This window comes from Oryctolagus cuniculus, chromosome 1 (assembly GCF_964237555.1).
Source record: "Oryctolagus cuniculus chromosome 1, mOryCun1.1, whole genome shotgun sequence".
NCBI classification, from domain to species: Eukaryota; Metazoa; Chordata; class Mammalia; order Lagomorpha; family Leporidae; genus Oryctolagus; species Oryctolagus cuniculus.
The window spans coordinates 54310065-54331906 of NC_091432.1; the positions used below are offsets into that span (position 1 = coordinate 54310065).

At 35.9% G+C, this 21842-nt stretch overlaps 1 protein-coding gene and 1 long non-coding RNA gene across 9 annotated transcripts in view; both read right to left on the reverse strand.

Annotated features, from left to right (window-relative positions):
* The window catches only part of USP47 (ubiquitin specific peptidase 47), a 115431-nt gene that overhangs the window by 45009 nt on the left and 48580 nt on the right, over positions 1–21842 (reverse strand). For all 8 annotated transcript variants that reach the window (XM_070073260.1, XM_008266247.4, XM_051824800.2 and 5 more), the window contains 5 exons: positions 20960–21098; positions 16271–16367; positions 12078–12223; positions 11528–11607; positions 8638–8787 (listed from right to left, as the gene is read on the reverse strand). In XM_070073260.1, the coding sequence (XP_069929361.1) occupies positions 8638–8787; positions 11528–11607; positions 12078–12223; positions 16271–16367; positions 20960–21098 (612 nt within the window). The remainder of the gene's footprint in view (positions 1–8637; positions 8788–11527; positions 11608–12077; positions 12224–16270; positions 16368–20959; positions 21099–21842) is intronic.
* On the reverse strand, positions 2753–4587 carry LOC138849549 (uncharacterized). Its single transcript, XR_011388411.1, has 2 exons — positions 4436–4587; positions 2753–3825 (listed from the first exon to the last, which is right to left on the reverse strand). It is a non-coding gene; the product is annotated as an uncharacterized lncRNA (long non-coding RNA).

The window sequence follows — 21842 nt, forward strand, 5'->3', positions numbered from 1 at the left end:
ATGCAAAAGAAAGTTTTGTACATCTTTTTGAACTGTAATTTTCAGAATTCCAAATGGAACACAGAGAATTCTTACATTCTTAGTTCTCCAAAGAAATTGTACTGGTTATCACAAATTCAGCACTAATGCAAATACTGTAGACAGAACAATCAGAAGATATATCCGGGGCCGGTGCCGTGGCATAGTGGGTAAAGCCACCACCTGAAGGGCTGGTATCCCATAAGGGCACCAATTCAAGTCCTAGCTGCTCCACTTCTGATCCAGCTCTCTGCTATAGCCTGAAAAGGCAGTGGAAGTTGGCCCAACTCCATGGGCCCCTGTACCCATGTGGGAGACATGGAAGAATCTCCTGGGTCCTGGCTTCAATCAGATCTGCACAGCTCAAGCCACTGCGGCCATTTGGGGAGCGAACCAGTGGGTGGAAGACTTCTCTCTGTCTCTGCCTCTCTGTAACTCTGCCTTTCAAATAAATAAATAAATCTTTAAAAAAATGATATGTCCAAGAAATAATACTGCTTGTAAATACATTTTTTCTATTTTTACTGTTAACCTATATTCTCTACATTACACATTTCTCCATCATTCAACATGTATTTTGATTTGAATGGAGAAATAAATGTTAACACATTGTATTTTATTTTATGATAATGATTGTCACTATCAGTCTTATTATAAGCTTGCCAATTTTATTGGTCTTTCAAAAGAATCAGCTCTGTTTCACTGTTTTTTTTTCTCATTTTCCATTTTTCAACATCACTTATTTTTGCTTTGTTCTCCTTCTTTAGATTTCTTTTGTTCTTCTTTTTCCAGGTGAAGTATAAACTTAGATTACTGATTTTAAATCTTTCTCTTTTTTAATGTACCCATTTAATGCTTTAAGTTTCCCTTTCAACATCACTTTATTGTGCCTCAAGAAAACTTGGCATGTTTTATTTTCATTTTCATTCAGTTCAAAAAAATTTTTTTAATTTCCTGACACCACTTCTTTGACCCATGGATTATTTAGAATTATATTGCTACTTTTGAAGTGTTTGATGACTTTCCTGTTTTCTTTCTGTAATTTCTTTTATTTATTTATTTGTTTATTTGAAAGGTAGAGAGATGGAGAATGAGAGACGAGAAAACCATCTCCTGCTTCACTCCCAAATGCCTACAAGGGCTGGTGCTGGGCCAAGCTGGAAAGGGAGAATGCAATCCAAGTCTCCCAACTGAGTGGCAGGAACTCAATTATTGGTGCCACTGCTGCTGACTCCCAGGATCTGCATTAGTGGTAAGGTGAAGTCAGAAGCTAGAGGTTGGACTCAAACTCAAACACTCCAAAGCGGAACACTCCAAAGCGGAACACAGGAACCTTAACTATCAGACTAAACATCTGCTTCCACTGTGATTGGAAATCACACACTCTGGTTTTAAGTTTACTGGGGTTTGTTTTATGCCCCACAGTATGGCCTGTCATGGTACATATATCATGGGCTCTTGAAAAGCATAATCTGCTGTTGTTCAATGGGGCATTTTATAAGTGTCAATTAGATAATGTTGGTTGACAATGATGAATTCTTCTGTATCTTGGCTATTTCTTCCTAGCTCTCTTATTTGTCTAGCTGAGAGAAGGGTTGAAGAGTCCAATTATAACTGGAGATTTACCTGTTTCTCTTTAACGTTCTGATATTTTTTGCTTCTTGTACTTTGGGGCTTTTTATTTGATGCATGCACATTTAGAATTGTTATCTTCTTGGTGGACTGACCATTTTACCATTATATAATACTCCTCTATCTCTTTCTTTGCTTTATAGTCTTTTTTATCTGGTATTAATAATATTCTCGCTTTTTTTTTCTGATTAATGCTTATACAGTAACTCACTTTCTATCCTTTAGCTTTCAATCTCCCTAAACCAGCATATGGTCATTTAAAGCCTGTTTCCTTAGATAACATAGTATTGGTCATTTTTTTTTTTTAACTTACTAGACTACTCTCTGCCTTTTAGTTAGTAACTTTAGACCATTTACATGTAACTACCTCTGCCATATTATTTTTTGCTTTTTTCTTTTTGGTTTTCTGCTTTTCATGCCTTTACTTACTTTCTATAGCCTTGCTGTGGGTTAGGTAAACATATTTTTAAATTCTAGTTTGGTACAATTTATAGTATTTGTTGAATGCATCTCTGTTGCAATGGTTGTTCCAGGTCTTACTATATGTACACAATATATATATAAAAATTAATCTACAGGTACCATTCTTTTATCACTTTGAGTGAGAAACCTTACCTTCTTTTATACTTTCTCCTTGTCATTATTGTCTAAAATATCTCTCACATATAGATTTAGAGAAACTTATCAGTGTTGTAATTTTATTCAAGCACTAAAAATAATTTAGAAAATTCACATAGAAGGAATAACTGGGGGCCGGCACTGTGGCGCAGTGAGTTAAAGCCCTGGTCTGAAGCGCCGGCATCCCATTTGGGTACCGGTTGTAGTCCTGGCTGCTCCACTTCCTATCCAGCTCTCAGCTATGGCCTGGGAAAGCAGTGGAAAATGACCCAAGTACTTGGGCCCCTGCACCCGCGTGGGAGACTCAGAAGAGGCTCCTGGCTTCGGATCGGCTCAGCTCCAGCTGTTGTGGCCACCTGGGGAGCGAACCAGTGGATGGAAGACCTCTCTCTCTGTCTCTCCCTCTCTGTAACTGTGTCTTTCAAATAAATTAAATAATTTTTTTTAAAAAAAGAAAAAAAGAAGGAATAACTCTTTATCCATATTTTTGCTTAACTTGTTTTTCCTTCCTGATGCTCCAAGATGCCTTTCCCTTATTTCCTAGTTAGAGAACTTCAGCACTCTTTTTAGGATGGGGTCTTATTTTCTCTCATCTGAGAATGACCTGATTTCTTTTTCAGTCCTGAAGACTATTTTCATGTATTATAAGACTCTAGTCAACAAGTTCTTTCAACACTTGAAAAATTATGCCACTTCTTTTCAGTCTCCACAGCTCAGAATGAGAAATCAGAACTATTTCCTCTTGTAAGAAAGGTTATCTTCTGTTTTACTTCTTATAATATATTTTGTCTTTTACTTGCAAGAAGTTTTGCTACGGATGCACTTGACATAGATAGTCTTGTTCTGTTTGCAATTTCCTCAGATTTTTGGATTTGTAGTTTATATCAAATTCAGAAAGTCTGAATTGTGTCTTTTACCAAATTAAGAAAGTTTTAAGCCATTATTTCTTTGATACTTTTTCAGCCCTGCTTTCTTTCACTTCTGCTTCCAGGACTCCGATGACACAAGTATTAGATCTTCAGTCAGTTTCAAGAGGTTCCAGAGGACCTTTTAAAAATATTATTATCTTCATTCTGTCCTCTGCTGTTGAATATACTTTAAAATTCATTCAAGTGCATGATTCTTTCCACTGTCCCTTTCCTCTGCTGTTGATCTTATCTAGAACTTGAATTATTGCAGTTTTACTTCTAAATTTCCACTGCTTTTAACTGCTATTTCTTTCCTGAGACTTTCTATTTCTTCAGTTGTCTCAGTGGGCTTGGGATTGCGCAATGAAGTATTTCTATGATGGGTGCTTTAAAATATTTACTAAGTAATTGCGGCATAATTCATTTCAGTGTTTTTATCTTCAGTTTCTTTAACTCCAACTGAGATTTTTCAGTACTTAGTATGCACATTTTTAATTGAAACCTGAACATTTGGTATTATGATTCTATGCCCTACTCAAATCTTAGCTGGCTTCCTTAGACACTGCTCCGGCTGGAGAAGCGTGACCTTCCTCGTTATTGCCACAGGGATTAGAAATCACAGTTTCCACTTAGGAGGGGCTCTTGCATCCTGCGGGGCAGAGATAGGAATTCTGGCTGTTCAGCAGGCCTCTACTGATAGCACTTTGGGAGGGTCAGGAGTGCCTCATACTTGCTCCTCTTGTGGCCTTTACCAACACCACAGGTCACATTACCCCTGGAATGTACTTAAAGTCCCAATTTTCTACTAGAATAAATCTGACATCACACAACTGGGGAAGGAAAGGACCACCTCAGCTTCCCAAGTGGTTCCTAATGACAATAAACTAGGGCAATGGGCAAACAGTAATGGGTTGGGTTCTTGCAACAAGAATGAAACACCTGGCTCTGTATTCAGCCTCCTCTGAAAACTACTCCAGTGGGCAACAGGGAGTCAAGGAGTCTTGTTACAATGTTAGGAAGATAGAAGTCTAGGCTCCCACTAGGCCTTGAGGCCACAGTTTTTCTGTAGTGTTTAGCTACAGCAGAATGGATATTGTCTGAAACTTTTCAGACTTGCTAAGCAATCCCTTTCCAGGTCCTTGGGATAGTGAGCAAAAGTCATTTTTAAGTCTGTGCCCACTGCTTCATCAGTTGAAGAAGGTTCAACTTCTTCAGCTTCAAGTTTGGGATATGAGAAAAGAAAAGGCCCGGGAACTCACCACCATGTGATTCCTTGAGTGCTGAGATCTCTAGTCTTTATGCCTTCTCTCCACCTTTCAGTCTTCTTATGTTTATTTTTTATATATAATGTACAAGGTTTACGTTGTTTTTGCAATAGGAATATGGCAATGTATACATCTATGCCATCTTCCTGAAAGTAGAAGACCCCACTTTTTAAACTGGTTCCCACTATTCCAACCACACAAATTCCTAGAAAAATGAGGGGCAGAGTCTGTGGAAGAGATTTTTCTTTATGTGATGCTTTCATATTTGGACAAATCTGGGTCACTCCTTCATCCAAATGACTTATATGGGTGAGTCAGCTAGATAACAATGTCCAAATCAACTGTTATATCAGAGTAGGACTTAATAATATCAACTTGTATAACCTAAACAGTTGAAATGCTTTTGACTTTATAAATACTAATTTCACAACTCTCTATGCAAAACCTTAAAAGAATCATTACATCATATCTGCTTAGAGAACATAGGTTTTTATATAACCTAATCTCTCCAATGCTACTACATGGGAAGATGTGGCTAAACCCAATTTCAGGCTTTTGAATGCATCCTGTTGTAACAGAAAGTTGAATATATGGACATAATAATAGAATAAGAGTTAAAGAAAACAGCCTAGAACAGTGTCTGCTACAGAGCATACATTAAATATGTTATATGACAAAAAATACTGCCTAAAATTTTAAATAGAGCACTTACCCAGATAATGTCATGAGGCTATATGCCTCACATGAAATATTTATAAAAAATGTTTTCATAACTAATCACCAAAAATATATTTCTCATCTCTACGTATTAGTATAATGTACTCAGAACCATCTCCTTTAATATATTCTAAAATGTGGACAATATTACTTTAAGAAGTTCAGAGAAACTGATTTGCTACAGACTGAATGCACTGAACACAGAGGGATCTACTTATCTAAAAATTCATTAAGAACAACATTTTCTTTAAGGATTAAAAAGTAATTCTTCAGCTGATATTAATTTTTCAGGATTAATAAAATAATTACAAAACAACAGGAAATTATATCACATATTTTAGTACTCCCCCAAGGACATAAATGTTAACAAAATAGGGATATTTCTTAAATTTTCTTAATCTAATGCAACTTTCTACAATGTGTTCCTCAGAATACGTACCTGGAGATATTAACAGATGTCCCATATAGACATTTAAACAAATTTCTGTTCTATAGGAATTGTAGTGTACTTAAGATAAAATATGTACTGTTATCTTCCCAAAAAGAATTACAGTCACATAGTTTCCCAAATTTATTTAATGAAAGAAGCCTTCCTAATATCTATTAAATCCTGCTAGAGATTAACGTTAAACAAAACTGAATCTGATATTTGGAATGATGTAAGAACCCTTAAACACTGATGCCTTACTTAGGTAAAATGAACTTGAGAAATTTAATGAACATACATTACAATCATTAAAAAATAATAAATAAAATATTGTGATGAAAGGCTTTTTTGTAAAAAAAAGTTGTAGGAGACTCCTAGTACTCATTATAAAAATAATCTGCCATCAGTCAGGCTGAAAACCACGAGAATTGATTATACATATTACAATGATAAAATAGGTGAATGGTAATTTCATTCATTCTTATCTTAAACATTACTGTCAATTTAATTTATTTGAGCACAGAGATAAAATACTCCAGAAACTAGATGTTTCTGATGAAAGTAAAAATGAGGGGCCAGTGCTGTGGCATAGCGGGTTAAAGCCCTGGCCTGAAGTGCCAGCATCCCATATGGGCGCCAGATCTAGCCTTGGCTGCTCCTCTTCCGATCCAGCTCTATGCTATAGCCTGGGATAGCAGTAGAGGATGGCCCAGGTCCTTGGGCCCCTGCACCCATGTGGGAGATCCGGAGGAAGCTCCTGGCTCCTGGCTTCGGATTGATGCAGCCATTGTGGCCACCTGGGGAGTGAACCAGCGGATGAAAGACCTCTCTGTCTCTTCCTCTCTCTGTAACTCTTTGAAATAAACAAAATAAATTTAAAAAAAAAAAAAGTAAAAATGAAAGCTTTAATTTTTAACAGAAATAACCTAACACTTATCTGCCTGAAATTCAACATTAACCTGACTTTACACCCATATGCATAAAACTGTGGCTCACTGAACAGGATATATAATAAACAGAACATAAAATGAAGGTTGTGTGTGTATATGCAGGTGTCTCTCTATGCAAGATAAAAATATCAGTTTCTAATAATAAAGGTAGAAAAACAAATTCTAAGACTCCAATTAAAATTAAGGCCAAGTATTAATAGTCTGAATGATTTTATAATTGTTTAACTGGATTTTTACAATTCATATTTATATAAATTTTTAAAAACACATAGAATTAACAAAATACACAATGGCAAGCAATGAGATGAAACTAATTTTAGATACTGTATGATGATACTTGTGGGCTATCACTTCTCGGTCTTTTGGCTAAGATCCAGTGTGTGATACTTGTGGACTAAGAAGTATAGATTTTGAATTCAGAAAATATTCATAAATCCTCACCTCTAACTAAATTTCTCTGAAGGTAGTATCCTCCTTAGAACCCCTATCTTGGGTAGCTTTGCCTGCTATAATTTCCCATAAGAGATTCCAGCAAAGTCTAGGAAGCTTTCAGTTTCCTTCTGCGAGCCCTATTATGCACATGTGTTATAAACATGCTCACATTGTGCTTCACAGCTGTAGCCTCCAATCTCCACCAAACCCCACCTCCCATGTATCAATGCGGGATACTAACTTGGGAAAATTTCATTCAGAATTGGTATCATTCACTTCTCCAAAAGTATCCTAGAGAGGTGGCAAATTAGCAGATGAGTAAATAATGACAAAGATTTAGTTATTAATTTTCTGAATATTCAAATATAGGATTACAAATAATAGCACAAATAAAACTAGCTTCTCCAACATTCAATATTTTGAAAAGTACACTGAAAAACTTTCATAAGCAACAAATTTAAGAGACAAGGCAGAAAAAACATCATTTGAGATTGCCAAGTATTTCCCTAGTATATTTTGCCACAGAAATGCCAATATTTAAAAATTAGCTAAGAAATAAGTTATTAAGAAACAAATGTTGAAATTTTTCAGGGAATTTTCAGTACATCATTTCTACTTCAAACTGCCAAAATAAAGTAACATATAGTTTACAATACAAGTAAACTAAGGAATAAAAGAAAACAAAAGTAGTTACCCAATTCAAGGCCAATTTAATACCCTAGGATAGTATTTATGAGGGAGTACTACTATGCATTTCACTAAATCTTCCAAGTATCTTCAAGAAGTGGACTGTGAAATACAGTGGAAGAAAGGAGATTGGATCTTATGCTGTCCAGAAAAGGTATTTTGCTTAAATGTTTGCTCTGGGTTCCCACTGACTGATTCCATAAGTTCTTGCTGATTATTTCCTAACAGTCATAAAACACTAAGGAAAAAAAGTAAAAGGAATCAATCAATTTACAGACTACAGACCAGAGGACTACGCATCTCTATAATACTATTTTTGAAGACAAGGTATGGGAAATGTTTAAAATCACTGATTATAGCTAACAGTCATGACGGATCAGATGATAGAAAGGATGAGGTTCTACTGTTCCTAGAACTCAATGCCAAGAGGAGTCCGAGCAAATCTGAGCTCTGCAAGCAGATACTCTGCATGTGACTCACATGATTATAGATAGTCTTCATTCTCAGATTATCTGTGCTTACACAATTTTTTTAATTAAATAGAGTATGGATTTAAAAAAAAATATGGTCTTTGTCTATCATTAAAACCAAAAGTTAATTTAAGTGTATGGAAAAAGTGGTTCCTCCAAAAATAAAAAGTACTTTCTAATGGAAAAAAATGGTCTCAAAAATAGTAAAAATAGCAAACTGTAAAATAGGTTTATTAAAGGTATAAAAACACAAAGATGAAATCACCTAACCATCTATCAGATAAAAAATAAAACATGAGCCATGAGGCAGTACATCTGCACTCCTCCTTTTACACATGCACTATTAGGACTCACTGAAGGGTCAAAAATCTTCTAGATATTGCTAGTTTAAAAGCAGGAACAATTAACAACCCAAGAAGGTGTGTCTAGGATGATACTAATAATAAATTTTACCACTGTGTTATCATGTATTGTGTGTAAGGGTACACAAGCAGTCAGTTGAAAGGTACACACCACACTAGCAAATGCTTGGCTGGACCCGTAAGGTCGGATGACCAGTGGAATATCAAGATAGGTGTCGATTCTCCAGCCCTCATAACCACATTCCAGGCATCTCACGTAGTCCTTCAGTTTGCCTTGATATAGTTCATTTATAAGATCAGCCTAAAAGTAAGAAAATTAATATTTTGAAAGTGTTCTTAAAAGTAATTTTAAACACATGAAAAAACAGTAATTCGTACTTTCTAGAATGGGTTATAAAAGGACACTCATTTTTATAGTTAAAGTCTTAGCATGAATGTAAGATTTATTGAAAATGTTATGTAAAAATTTATATTACAAATCTGTAACATTAACACTAATTTAAGAGTCAAGGTGCAAAGATGAACTATTTCAATGCTCATACCACTAAAAAATCCAACTTCTAAAAATAGGTTTTGATGGAAATTACCAATTTATTACACTATTAAACCTCATCTTCTCTTTTCATTGGGATGAGAATACACCCTAATACATCACTCTAAGCGTGTTAATAATTATATAACTATATAAATGGTTGTGTTTTTATAGATTTCTATATGTACTAGTATAGTATAGCACTACTGTCTCACTTATAAAATTCTATCCTGTAGCTCAAGAGGCAAATAAAAATTTTAACTTTCAGTAATACAAAGGGTCCTCATAAAGTTCATGGAAAATGTGTATAATGAAAAACTTCACAGATTTTGAAAATCTTTTGCAAAAAAATTAATTTATCTTTTAATTCCATTTTACAATAACTTCTTTTCTTTTCTTTCCTTTTTTTTTTTTTTTAAGATTTTATTTATTTGAGAGGTAGTTGCAGATACTGAGAAGAGACAGAGAGAGAGGTCTTCCATCCAATGGTTCACTCCCCAAATGGATGCAATGCCCAGAGTTGGGCCAATCTGAAGCCAGGAGCCAGGAGCTGCTTCCGGGTCTCCCACAAGGGTGCAGGGGCCCGAGCTCTTGGGCCACCTTCTATTGCTTTCCCAGGCCATAGCAGGGAGCTGGATAGGAAGAGGAGCAGCCAGGACTAGAACCATGCCCATATGGGATGCCGGCACTGCAGGCAGAGGATTAACCTATTTATTGTGCCACAGCGCCGGCCACACCACGAACTTCTTGAAGTTTCCCTCTTACATAAGAGAATGATTTAAAGGAGAAATGGTCAACTTTTAAACTGTATTCATATCCAAAAATCATCTTAAAATCTGTTCTCAAAAATATCCTCACCTAATGATGGATCTCTCACCTAGTTCCCAAACTTAGCCAACGAGGCTCTTCTGGCTCAAAGAAAGCAGGTAACTCCCTATAAAAGTACCCTCCAAGTAAATGTCTTGCCCCAAGATTCTTGTACCAAAACACAAGAACTCAGTAGAAATGCCTCACTTGATTTTAACTGAAGTGTTGAGAGGAAGTAACAAGGAGGAAGGGTAAACTCAGCTTACTAAGAAGAAATTGTCCCAATATCATCTATTAAAAACACTAAAATACAGTCCCATGGAGCTATGTCGAGAAACTAGGTCCCTAAATGAATTTAAAAAGCTTTTCATTGTGTCTTAAGAACAGGCATGAAAGAAAGCACACTACAGTTTACCTCCTACAGAAATTTACAATGCTTAAAATGTCTAGATTTTATAAACTCTCTACTCTACAACTCTTTGATGAAGCCCTTTTTCACTGAGTAGCCCCAGTCATCTGTGACTTTTATATTCTGCTCTGAGGAGAGCAAAGTGGTTCAAACCAGTGTTTTTTAAACATTTGATACCAAACTATCAAAAGAAAGTAAGACACATTGCAATCAGTAATACAGCTGTAACAAGTTTTATTTAAAAAAAAAAATACCCTTACTTATCTGATGCATTCTCATACCTTTCTATCCCATTTTTTAAAAAGTAGTGGTACACGCCGGCACCGCGGCTCACTAGGCTAATCCTCCACCTTGCAGCACCGGCACACCGGGTTCTAGTCCCGGTCAGGGCGCCGGATTCTGTCCTGGTTGCCCCTCTTCCAGGCCAGCTCTCTGCTGTGGCCCGGGAAGGCAGTGGAGGATGGCCCAAGTGCTTGGGCCCTGCACCTCATGGGAGACCAGGAGAAGCACCCGGCTCCTGCCTTCGGATCAGCGCGGTGCGCCGGATGCAGTGCGCCGGCCGTGGCGGCCATTGGAGGGTGAACCAATGGCAAAGGAAGACCTTTCTCTCTGTCTCTCTCTCTCTCACTGTCCACTCTGCCTGTCAAAAAAAAAAAAAAAAAAAAAAAAGTAGTGGTACAGACCCACTACACTGATTTCATAACCCACAAATGGATCACAACCTACAGATGCTGAGTCCCATTTCAGCTCTACTCTGAATCCTAATAATATAACAAATATTTTTCCTGCTCCCCATTTTTCCTTCTCCCCTGGGATAAGAACAGAGTCAGATTAATGGGGATTCTAAATGTTGAAAGCATATGGTTCTACTTCATTGGTCAAAATTAGGGTGTATAATTATAATGTGTTAGATAGTAAAATATACACTTGGTAAGTATCAGAAAATTCTGTCCAAAAAAATCATTCCTCTCCCCAAAATTATATATGTATGTGTGCATGCATCTGCATGTATTATATAATTTTTTAACTCTAAAAGAGACCTTCTGAATCATATCTGTCCAATTTCCTTATCTTAAAGATTTTGAGGAAACTGTGATTGAGGGTAGTTTTGTGAGGATGTTTTTGACTCAGCTGGTGGCCAAATGAGAACCTAGTACTTTCAATTTCCCATTCAGGACGTTAACCACTGAACTAATCCCCAAGTTTTTAAACATTAAATTGAATAAATCATTTTAAGGGAAATTAATGATTTATTAGAAAAAAACTCCCTTGACTTGGGAGATAGGAAATTACCTGTTCTGTCTGCTTCCATTTCTGTTCCAAAGCATCAAACATGACTCTGCACAGTTCTTGTACATCATGCTGCTGCCAAGCTATTTTAAGATAAAATCTAATTAAAAATAGCAATAAACTTAGCGTAATGAAACACTAATTTGTTATTTAAGTTTGAAAAGAACACAAAAATATACATTAGAGTTAAGCAAAGGCAGTAAGTAACAAGAAAAAGATTCAAGAAATCTCAGCATTTTATAAATAGTATAAGCTTTCTGGTGCTACAATATTTGTTATTTTTGTTATTTTTCACCATAGTGTTAAGAAATGTGTTAGAAAAATATAAGACAAAAATAATGTATAACTAAACTTACTTTACAAGAAAACTCTAACTGATCAAAACTTTATCCTTTAGAACTTAAATTTTTATAAATAAGTTAATCCCTGGACAATGCAATGAAAAAGCTGAATGCAAAGATAGTTCAGTTATTAATATGTGCAATATGTTCATATTATCTCTCAGAAGTCCTTTGACTGTTAGAAATTCTTATCTTTATAAGAGAGTAAATACCCTCACTACTATCCCATCCAAAGCTTCTTGTAACATCTGTGGTTTCAATTGCTCTCTTTTTGCTGGTTTGCAACAAAACAAAAAGCCTTTGAAGTTGGTATGGGATACTTGTCACTGGATCTTCTTCCGATTCTTCAAATTCCCACCTATTAAAATGAAATATTTGAAAATTACTTATAAAATAATTTAATCTTTAAAATCATAATTTATATCAAAATCATAATGCCTGGTTTTAATCTGGGAGCTATAAGCAGTTTGGATACTAACTATAAACTAATAATTTCTAAAACATTAATCTTTCTCCTAGTTCATAAATTCAGAGGAACTTTAGGACTCCAGAAAAAAACATAAGGCAATAGTTTTCAAGAATGAGAGGCGAAACTCATGCAAAAGTAATCATTGAAACTGAATCTGATCAAGACCCTTTTCCAATTAATAACTTACAAATAATGGGGAAGAGAAAAAATATTAAATGACAACATGGCATTCAGCTATCAAAACTCAAACTAAAAAATTATAGGTCAAATCACATCAGCTTTCAATAAAAATATTTTCAGGGAATAAATTTCAAGGGAGGAAAATATGAAGGGAAGTAAAAATCGATTAAAAACCTTATAAATCAGTAGCAACAAATGATTCTTACTTGGATCCTGAATTGAATAACTTTTTAAAAGAAAAAGAAAATTATGAGAGAACCAGGGAAGTCTTAGCACTAACCAGAGATATAATTTACAGATGATATAATGGAGATGGGCTTCCAAATAATTGGAGTAGGGATATAAATGAAAAAGACTGAGCATGAGTTACTAACATTGGGTAACTGGTACAAAGGGACTCATTATGTTATTTCTCTATTTTTGAATGCTTAAAATTTTCCACAATAAAAAAATTTTTTAAAGGGAATACATATAACAAAATAAACCAGGCAAGACTTTCACTCACACAAACTTATTATAAACAGTCATCTAGACCCAGCTAGGGACTGTCTCAGTAACAGGTAAATTCCCAACTGAAGAACTTAAGCTCTCATGGCACAAGTAGACTGAGGGAACAATGTTGCTAATACACCCACAACAATTCTTAAGATAATTCTGTATTCAATAAAATAAAACATCAAGGATAAATTATTAATTTAGGATAACGTTAATGATACCCTATATCTTAATAACTATATCTTTATTAACATAGTAAAATTACTCTATCTAAAATTAGTCTATTTATTTTCTCTTTTTTTAGTTTCAAAAGAACTTTTGAGCCTTAATTTTTCTCTGCTGCAATTTGCAAACAGACTAAAGGGCTTTTCCTTTTTTTTTAAGTTTTGGGCACAGCTTTCTGTTAATGTGTTCAATATGTTTTCTTATTTTAGAACTTAAAGTCACAGCTGTGTTATCCTGACCCTCCTTTTACACAATGGTACTTCTTTCTAACTCATAGAAGCCAATGGGATATATTTCACTTTTTTTCTTCCATGCAAACACCTTTATTTGATTAATATGTGCTTAATCCTCCCTTCTATCCTTAGTCTCCAACATTTTTTTCTGGTTATCTTCAACAGCAGGTATTTATTTAGCTTACAAAAATTTTTAAAATTTATTTGAAAGGGAGAATTACAGAGAGATTTTCTACCTGCTGGTTCAATCTCCAAATGGTCACAACCTCTGGGGCTGAGCTTGGGCTGAAGCCAAGAACCAGGAACTCTACCTGGGTGGCAGGGGCCCAAGCACTTGGGCCATCTTCTGTTGCTTTCTCAGCTTAGTAGTAAGCTGGATTGTCAGTGGAGCAGACAGGACTTGAACCAGAGCCCCGATATGGGGTGCTGGCATTGCAGGCACAACACTGCATCACAACACTGGCCTCCAACAGAAGGTTTTATAATTGATATTATGGGATCTAATATTCCCTCAGTATCTGTGAAGGAACACTGAAGTTAAAACAGACAATCCTCACATTTCTTGCAAGGGAAATTCACTAGTGGGAGGAATTACTATAATCTTAAACTGAATTCCCACTTATCCTTTAGGCCTGGTACACATACTATAAAAGGTTTTAAATCTTGCTGGTACTTGCTGTTATTCCAAGCACCTGAGTTAGAACCTTTGGCACCACACTGGATATTTTCCTTACCTTTAATCCTAAATAAAATGTGACAGTTGCATCAGTTTTCACCCTGAAATTTCCTAACTACTGCCACCACCATTATTCTGATTCTCATCTTTCCATGCTTGATTTAAGCATAGATTCCTCAAGGGCCCTATCTTTCAAATCAATCCTACACACTGCACTACATTTTATAGAGTTACAGAGAGAAGTAGAGACAGAGAGGTCATCCATCTGCTGATTCACTCCCCAAATGGCCACAATGGCTGGAACTGAGCCAATCCGGAGCCAGGAGCCAGGTGCCAGGAGCCAGGAGCCAGGAGCCAGGAGCCAGGAGCCAGGTACAGGAGCTTCTTCCCATATCTCACATGGGTGCAGGGGCCCAAGAACTTGGGGCATCCTCCACTGCTTTCGACTAAATCCAGCTTCATGACTCTCTCAAACTTAACTTTCTTTTCTAAGCCACTTATCTAAGTTTCATTATCTTACTTCTCTCTTCACTGTCATGGCATTTAGCTGGCTTTGAATGCTGTTTAAACTATCTCATACCTACATATACTGCTATTGTCAGGAGATCTACAAATTATCTAAAGCAACAAAAATAAAACAAAGCCAAAAAACCCAAAGATCTTATTTCTTAACTCCCTGCATGCCAAGCACCTAGCATTCAAACACTACTGCACAACAAGTATATACTGGATGAAAAATACAGCACCTTTTACAAGTAAATTCAAAAGACAAGCTTAGAGACAAATATCATAGCATTATAATGTTGTTTGAGCAATACAACTAACAGTATTAGAAGTTACAAAAACAATTAGTATTATAGCAATTTCAAAGATTTTACTAAAAAACAACACAAAAAAGGAAAAAATCAGTTACTTCTATTTTAAAATGTCTTTTTTTTTTTTTTTTTTTTTTTTTTTTTGACAGGCAGAGTGGACAGCGAGAGAGAGAGACAGAGAGAAAGGTCTTCCTTTTGCCGTTGGTTCACCCTCCAATGGCCGCTGTGGCCGGTGTGCTGCGGCTGGCGCACCGTGCTGATCCGATGGCAGGAGCCAGGTGCTTCTTCTGGTCTCCCATGGGGTGCAGGGCCCAAGCACTTGGGCCATCCTCCACTGCCTTCCCTGGCCACAGCAGAGAGCTGGCCTGGAAGAGGGGCAACCAGGACAGAATCCGGAGCCCCGACCAGGACTAGAACCTGGTATGCCAGCGCTGCAAGGCGGAGGATTAGCCTATTGAGCCGCAGCGCCGGCCTAAAATGTCTTTTTAAAAAAGATTTATTACCTTAAAGAATATAAAAAAAGCAAGGATATTTTAATGTATTACAATAGGCTACTCCTAAAAATAAATATCTGAGTTTAGAGTTTATTTATGGACTTCTTCTACATAGCATTTTAAAGTGCCTGGCATAAATAGAGCATTTTCAAAACAAACATAAACTACCTTTGGATTCTTAAATGGAGAGGAGAGTGTAGGTTTACATATTTGCTTTCTCTCAAAAGCAGATAACAGGGGCAGGCGTTGTAGTATAGCGCGTTAAGCTGCTGCTTAGGACACTTGCATTCCACACTGGAGTGCCAGTTTGAGATCTGGCTGCTCAACTCCCAATCCACTTCCTTGCTAATGAGCCTAAGAAGGTAACAGATGATAGCCCAAGTGTTCCCTGCCACCCAAGTGGAGACCCAGCTGAAGTTCCAGGCTCCTGGTTTTGGTCTGGCCCAGCCCTGGCTGCTGTAAGCATTTGGGGAGTAAACCAGCAGGTGGAAAGCTCACACTCTGAGTCTTTTGAATAAATAAATCTTTTTTAAAAGGCAGGTAGCATATGTACTTGTTCTTTAAGATGTTAAAGCTGCAAGTTAGACAAGTGTAAATTTATCCTTCGTGTAACTCTTATCAATTTGATCCTTTGGCTGTGCATGCACCTCTGATTCTCTCCCAACATTCCATATTCCAGTCTCTCACAAGAACTCTGTTCTCACAAGAGAACACAAGAAGTTGTGGCTAATGAAGTGAAATCAAACTTTAATGTTTAAGAACTATATTTTAATTATTAAATCAATTTTATTTACAGAATTTTTTTTTTCAATACTCACTTATATAGTGCATTCCTAAATTCAGGAGTCATAAAAAGTGTCTGCAAAAGGCTATTCAAATAGCATGTCATTGCTTGGTTTACTAATCCTACATATCCTTTAAAGAGAAAAAACAGACAGACATAAATCAACATTTAGATAAAAAAAATATGAATTTGATACCCTGGAATGATTCAAAGATCAAAGTTACTCAGTTGAGAATTCTTTCAATGTTTTCAACATCACCTAAGAAAGATTCCTTTACTAATGTGTAAACCATATAAACCTTGTTTCTCAGTCCAGCTTATTTTATTAAATATATGTCCAGAAATACACACGAATATTATATAACACTGAAAGAGTAATATGTTTAATATTTTACTAGTATACTTCTACTATTATAATCATCTCCCCCATCTAAAAGTTACAGATTAAAATGGAAGTTATAAACACACTAACTTTAAATATATATACCCGATGTGAGAAGTGCTAAAGGAATTATCTGTCATCAAGCCCTATAAACCAATTTCTACCAAAAATTAATAACATGAGATAAATTCATTATATGAAAATTCACTAAAGCTGAGACTCTTCAACAAAGAGCGATTCCCTCTATTTCAACAAACCCATCAAGTACAAAATTCTATAGATCATCATGCTATGCAGAGTGTGAAATAGATTCCCCATCATCTTTTTTTTTCTTCTTCTTTATTTGACAGGTAGAATTATAGACATATAGACAATGAGAAAGACAGAGAGAAAGGTCTTCCTTCCATTGGTTCACTCCCCAAACGGCCGCTACAGTTGGCACTGCGCTGATCCGAAGCCAGGAGCCGGGTGCTTCTTCCTGGTCTCCCATGCGGGTGCAGGGCCCAAACACTTGGGCCATCCTCCACTGCCTTCCCAGGCCACAGCAGAGAGCTGGACTGGAAGAGGAGCAACCAGGACTAGAACCCGGCACCCATATGGGATGCCAGTGCTGCAGGTGGAGGATTAACCAAGTGAGCCACGGCGCCAGCCAATCATCTTAACTTGTATTTTGTACTCAAGTTCAAGGTTTGATTTCTTACCCTTCATCTTCATTTTAAAACATAGAGTGCATATGTTTAAATATTTAACTCTACATGGTTACAGAACTATAAACTGCTTCAATTATTCTTGACCACTCCTACTTGGGTTGTTCTCAAAGCATCCTGTCCTTAATCCAAATTAGTGTCTTTTGTCTCACCATTCTGAAATTACCTATTCATGTATGTGTCTTCTCCACTACACTGAGAAAACAGTTGTTGATTCTGATTTCCTTCTCTCTCCTACTACTTAGCACACCAGCAGATGTACTTGAGGGGACGGCACATATGATTTACCAGTCTGTGTGGCAGCTGATCTGATTACCAACAGTGAAAAGCATTTTTCACTCTTAATTCATATAAATGGAAGACTCTTCCCCACAAACAAAGGTGCTATGCCCAAGAAATCAGGATGTTCTGCACCTTTTTCTCTACTATGCCTGGGATTTCTACATTTCTCCATCTTCCTTACCCAATTCCTCAACAATCAGGGACAATCAGCTAATAAAGAGCCTTAAAAAGTATATATTACTACTGTCCTTTGTGAGCCTAAACATCAATCACGTATTATTTATTGTGACCTTGTTTCCTTGTCCTGGCTTAAAAGAGGAGCAGGGTGGACAAAGGAAGGGCTTGAGGGAAGGAAAAAAAAATAAAAATTTTTGTCATTGCTCTTTATTTTGCCATTAGAAATAAAAAAATAATCCTATAGAACCTAATGGTCTTTTGTACTGGACCTAGCATCATATTTAAACAGAACAAGCAATTTTTCATATAAAAGTACTACTATTTTACAAAGGTATTAAGATTTTAGCCCGGCGCCGTGGCTCACTTGGCTAATCTTCCGCCTGCGGCACCAACACCCCGGGTTCTAGTCCCGGTTGGGGTGCCGGATTCTGTCCCGGTTGCTCCTCTTCCAGTCCAGCTCTTTGCTGTTGCCCGGGAAGGCAGTAGAGGATGGCCCAAGTGCTTGGGCTCTGCACCCGCATGGGAGACCAAAGGGAGGCACCTGGTTCCTGGCTTCAGATCCACGCAGTGCGCCAACTGCAGCAGCCATTTGGGGAGTGAACCAATGGAAGGAAGACCTTTCTCACTGTCTAACTCTGACTGTCAAAAAAAAAAAAAAAAAAAAAAAAAGATTTTAATGAAACTAAGATGAAAGTGTTAATGAATTAATAAAGTCTTTTGTCAATATGTATTGATCAAAATAATAAACTTCAAATGACCACTATCATCAAGTGCATTCTGTATCTGAAATAGTTATGAATCAATATATCTAGTATAGTCAGTAAGGGAGAATATGAGAACATATGCTATCCTGAAGATAGCCCATGTATAAAGAAATCCTCAACAGAACCAACAGGTAAAGAAAGAAAAAAATCAAAAAGGTTAAATGAAGTACAATCAAAACAGGCCAATTCACGGAGTAGATAAAACTTCCTGCATTCAACAACCCAGTCTCCTATCAGCAGTGGCTGACTACCAGAGGGAATTGGTAGGCAAGAAAGTCAGGGAGAATATGTTGTCTCTAAACTCATTGTGTTATTGAGAAATGTGTTCTTAGAGCCTTACATTGAAATTATAGAGCATTTTCCAATAAAAATATTTCATATGTGGTACCATGATTTACAATAACTTATTAAGGAAAACACAAAATCTATAGCAACTAATAAAATAATTTTTGAGCCACAACCCTTTTGGATTTTTATAGACTATTTTAATTAAAAAGATAGGACCCCAGAAAACTTGAGTAAAATGTACAGATAGGGAAGGGAGTGGAGGCATGTGAGGAAGAGTAATTGGGAATGAAGACTATAATTATAAAGCAATGTATATCAAAGGCTTCTAAATTTTTTTTAAAATAAACCTCAACTTAGTAACTCAATTTCTAGAAACTTACCCTAAGGAAATAATCAGAGATAAAAATAAAAACTTAGGTACAAAACTTTCCATAATATAGTCAATTTGTGATAGTTTATCTAAATCTATACAACATACTATTTTTAGTCACTTAAAACCATGTACAATATTAAAATACTATTTAATCCACTGGAAAATGCTCCTCATACAGTAGTAAGTGAAAATTTATTTTTAAAATGTGCTCATAACACGATTTCTCATTTTCTTACAGATAAACTAAACATAAGGAGAAAAGATTAAAATAAGCAAAATCACTGAAAGTGGCTTCTGCTAGGAGCACTGTCAGTGATTTTCACTTTTTCATGTTACAGTATGTAAACAGCACTTTGTATAATTAAAGAAAGAACATTTTTAAAAAATGTCTTAGTCTGAAGTAATTTATAGATCTGAGAGCCATAGGAAGTTGAACACAGGCCACAGCACAAAGTAGGACTTCTATAAATACTTGTTGCATAAAAAACCCAATCATCTGTCAGAATACACAGCAAATATTTCGAGAATCATGATATGCCTAATCTGGACCTTTCTCAAAATGTTAACTAACTCAGAATAATTTAGGGTGCTTATTTAAAATGAGATGCCATTTCATCCAGCCTACCGCAGAGCAGCCAAATCAGCATTTTGGGAAGTAATACCTTAGAACCTGTATTTTTAACAAGTATCCCCAAATGATTTTAAAAGAAATAAAAATTTGAGAATCTCTACTCTAGCAGTCTATTAGAAAGCAGCTTTATTATGTCTTATTATCTGAAATGGAAGATAATTTTGCACTGACTTTTATTCTTATTGGTTTGCTGTAAAAAGTTCTATTACCAAACCTGACCAGCTTTTACTGTCATTTCCAGAGCAAACAAATCATTAAGCCTCGATGATTAGTTATGAGGAAATTATTCTAAGTTCTAATGGCAAAAGCTAGTAAGTGCAAGATTACAGATCACAGTAAAACAAAATCTGTAGCTCTATAGCTTTTTTCATACTGAATATTTGTAACAAAATGAAGTTCTAAGAGTAAAGGTCCTGAAGCCCCACCTACCACTATACCATTACCTAGCTTCTCTGAACCCTCATTTCCACTGCTTCCAAGATGGAAAGTACTATGTAGTGCAAAGATGTGTTGTATGATGAAATGATACATAAAAGATCTAATGTTAATTAGTCAATAAATCAATCACAAATTAAGTCTGCATAAAGTAACTTCACTAGCTCAATAAATCAAAAAATTCAAAATCTAAGTTTAATATTTATAAAAAAATTCTGAAATAACACCCTCATTTCAAACATATGATTAAATTAAGCTTAAAACCAACAAAGAGAGTGACACAGCAAACCCAATAAAATATGCATGACTATCTGCTTCAGAATGGAATTCTCCACAGTCTATTCTTACCCAAAAGAAGGTAACAGGTTACTTTCTAGAGCAAGTCAACTTAAAAAATGTAAGATGATAGCCAAACTAGAAAATTATCAAAAAGAAATCTTCTTTCAACATACCATATCCAAATATTTGTATGTTATTAAACAATGACAAGTGCAAACATAGAAAAAAAAAATGGGTTGAGGAAAAGAGAAGCCACATTCTGTTTCTAACGTTGTTGCTGCTAGCTAGTGATTTTGCTCTGGGTTTCAGTTTTCTTAACTATAAATTGGGCTTAAAATCAATAAGATTACCCTGGGTCTATATGACTACAATTTTGTAAAAATACAAAACAAAAATAAATCTTACCAGTTTCTGATTTATTCAAAATAGATGAGTAGGAGTAGCTTTGGCTGACATAATCACTGGTGGAGCCCACAGAACCTTCTCTTGGAAGAGGACCTATAAACCTGTCATGAACACTGTCATCCACGGCATTAGAATCCTCCTAAAATGCAGCAGAACCAATATTTACTGAATAGTAAACGATGTGAAAACAATGAAAAAAACACATACTAATTGCTGAGGCAATGAAAAAAGTAGTAGCATTACTACTATTGGACACATACAAAGGACTGTGTGCCCTCAATCCTATATGTAGGAAGGTTTAAAAGATGCTGATTGAAAACACTTTAAAGTACTCATGTCCCCTTCCAAAGTGCTTACTTCCCAAAATTTCTTTAATTCTCTTTCAAATGTATGTTTCCAAGAGGAAAGGAAATTTGGGATACTACTACATCAAAAGTACATTGGAACTCCTTGATGACAGAATCTGTCATTCATTTCTGTATCACCCTTGTCAAGTAGGCCTGCCAGGGAAGATATACTCAATAATTGCTAGATGAGATGGACAGTTTCTCACTGTCTTCAACAGTAAACTTCTTATGATGAGAACATATTGGAAAGGAGTAGGGACATTAAATACAGCACAGTAATTAAAACAGAGCTGAAGAACAATTATGATACATTTTAAAACATGAAACTCCACATTGTCCATTCAGAGTTCCCCAAATTAATAGAAAATTTAAATTTCAATGCCAGACTAATCAAAATATTCCCATGATGTCATAAAAGTAAATGATGGGATTAAGTAAAGTTATAAAGTATGTTCTGGAATTGCTTAAGGAGGAATGTACTGTTTAATTATTGTTTCCTGTCCAGAAGGCATTCTTAATCACAACAAAATTATAAC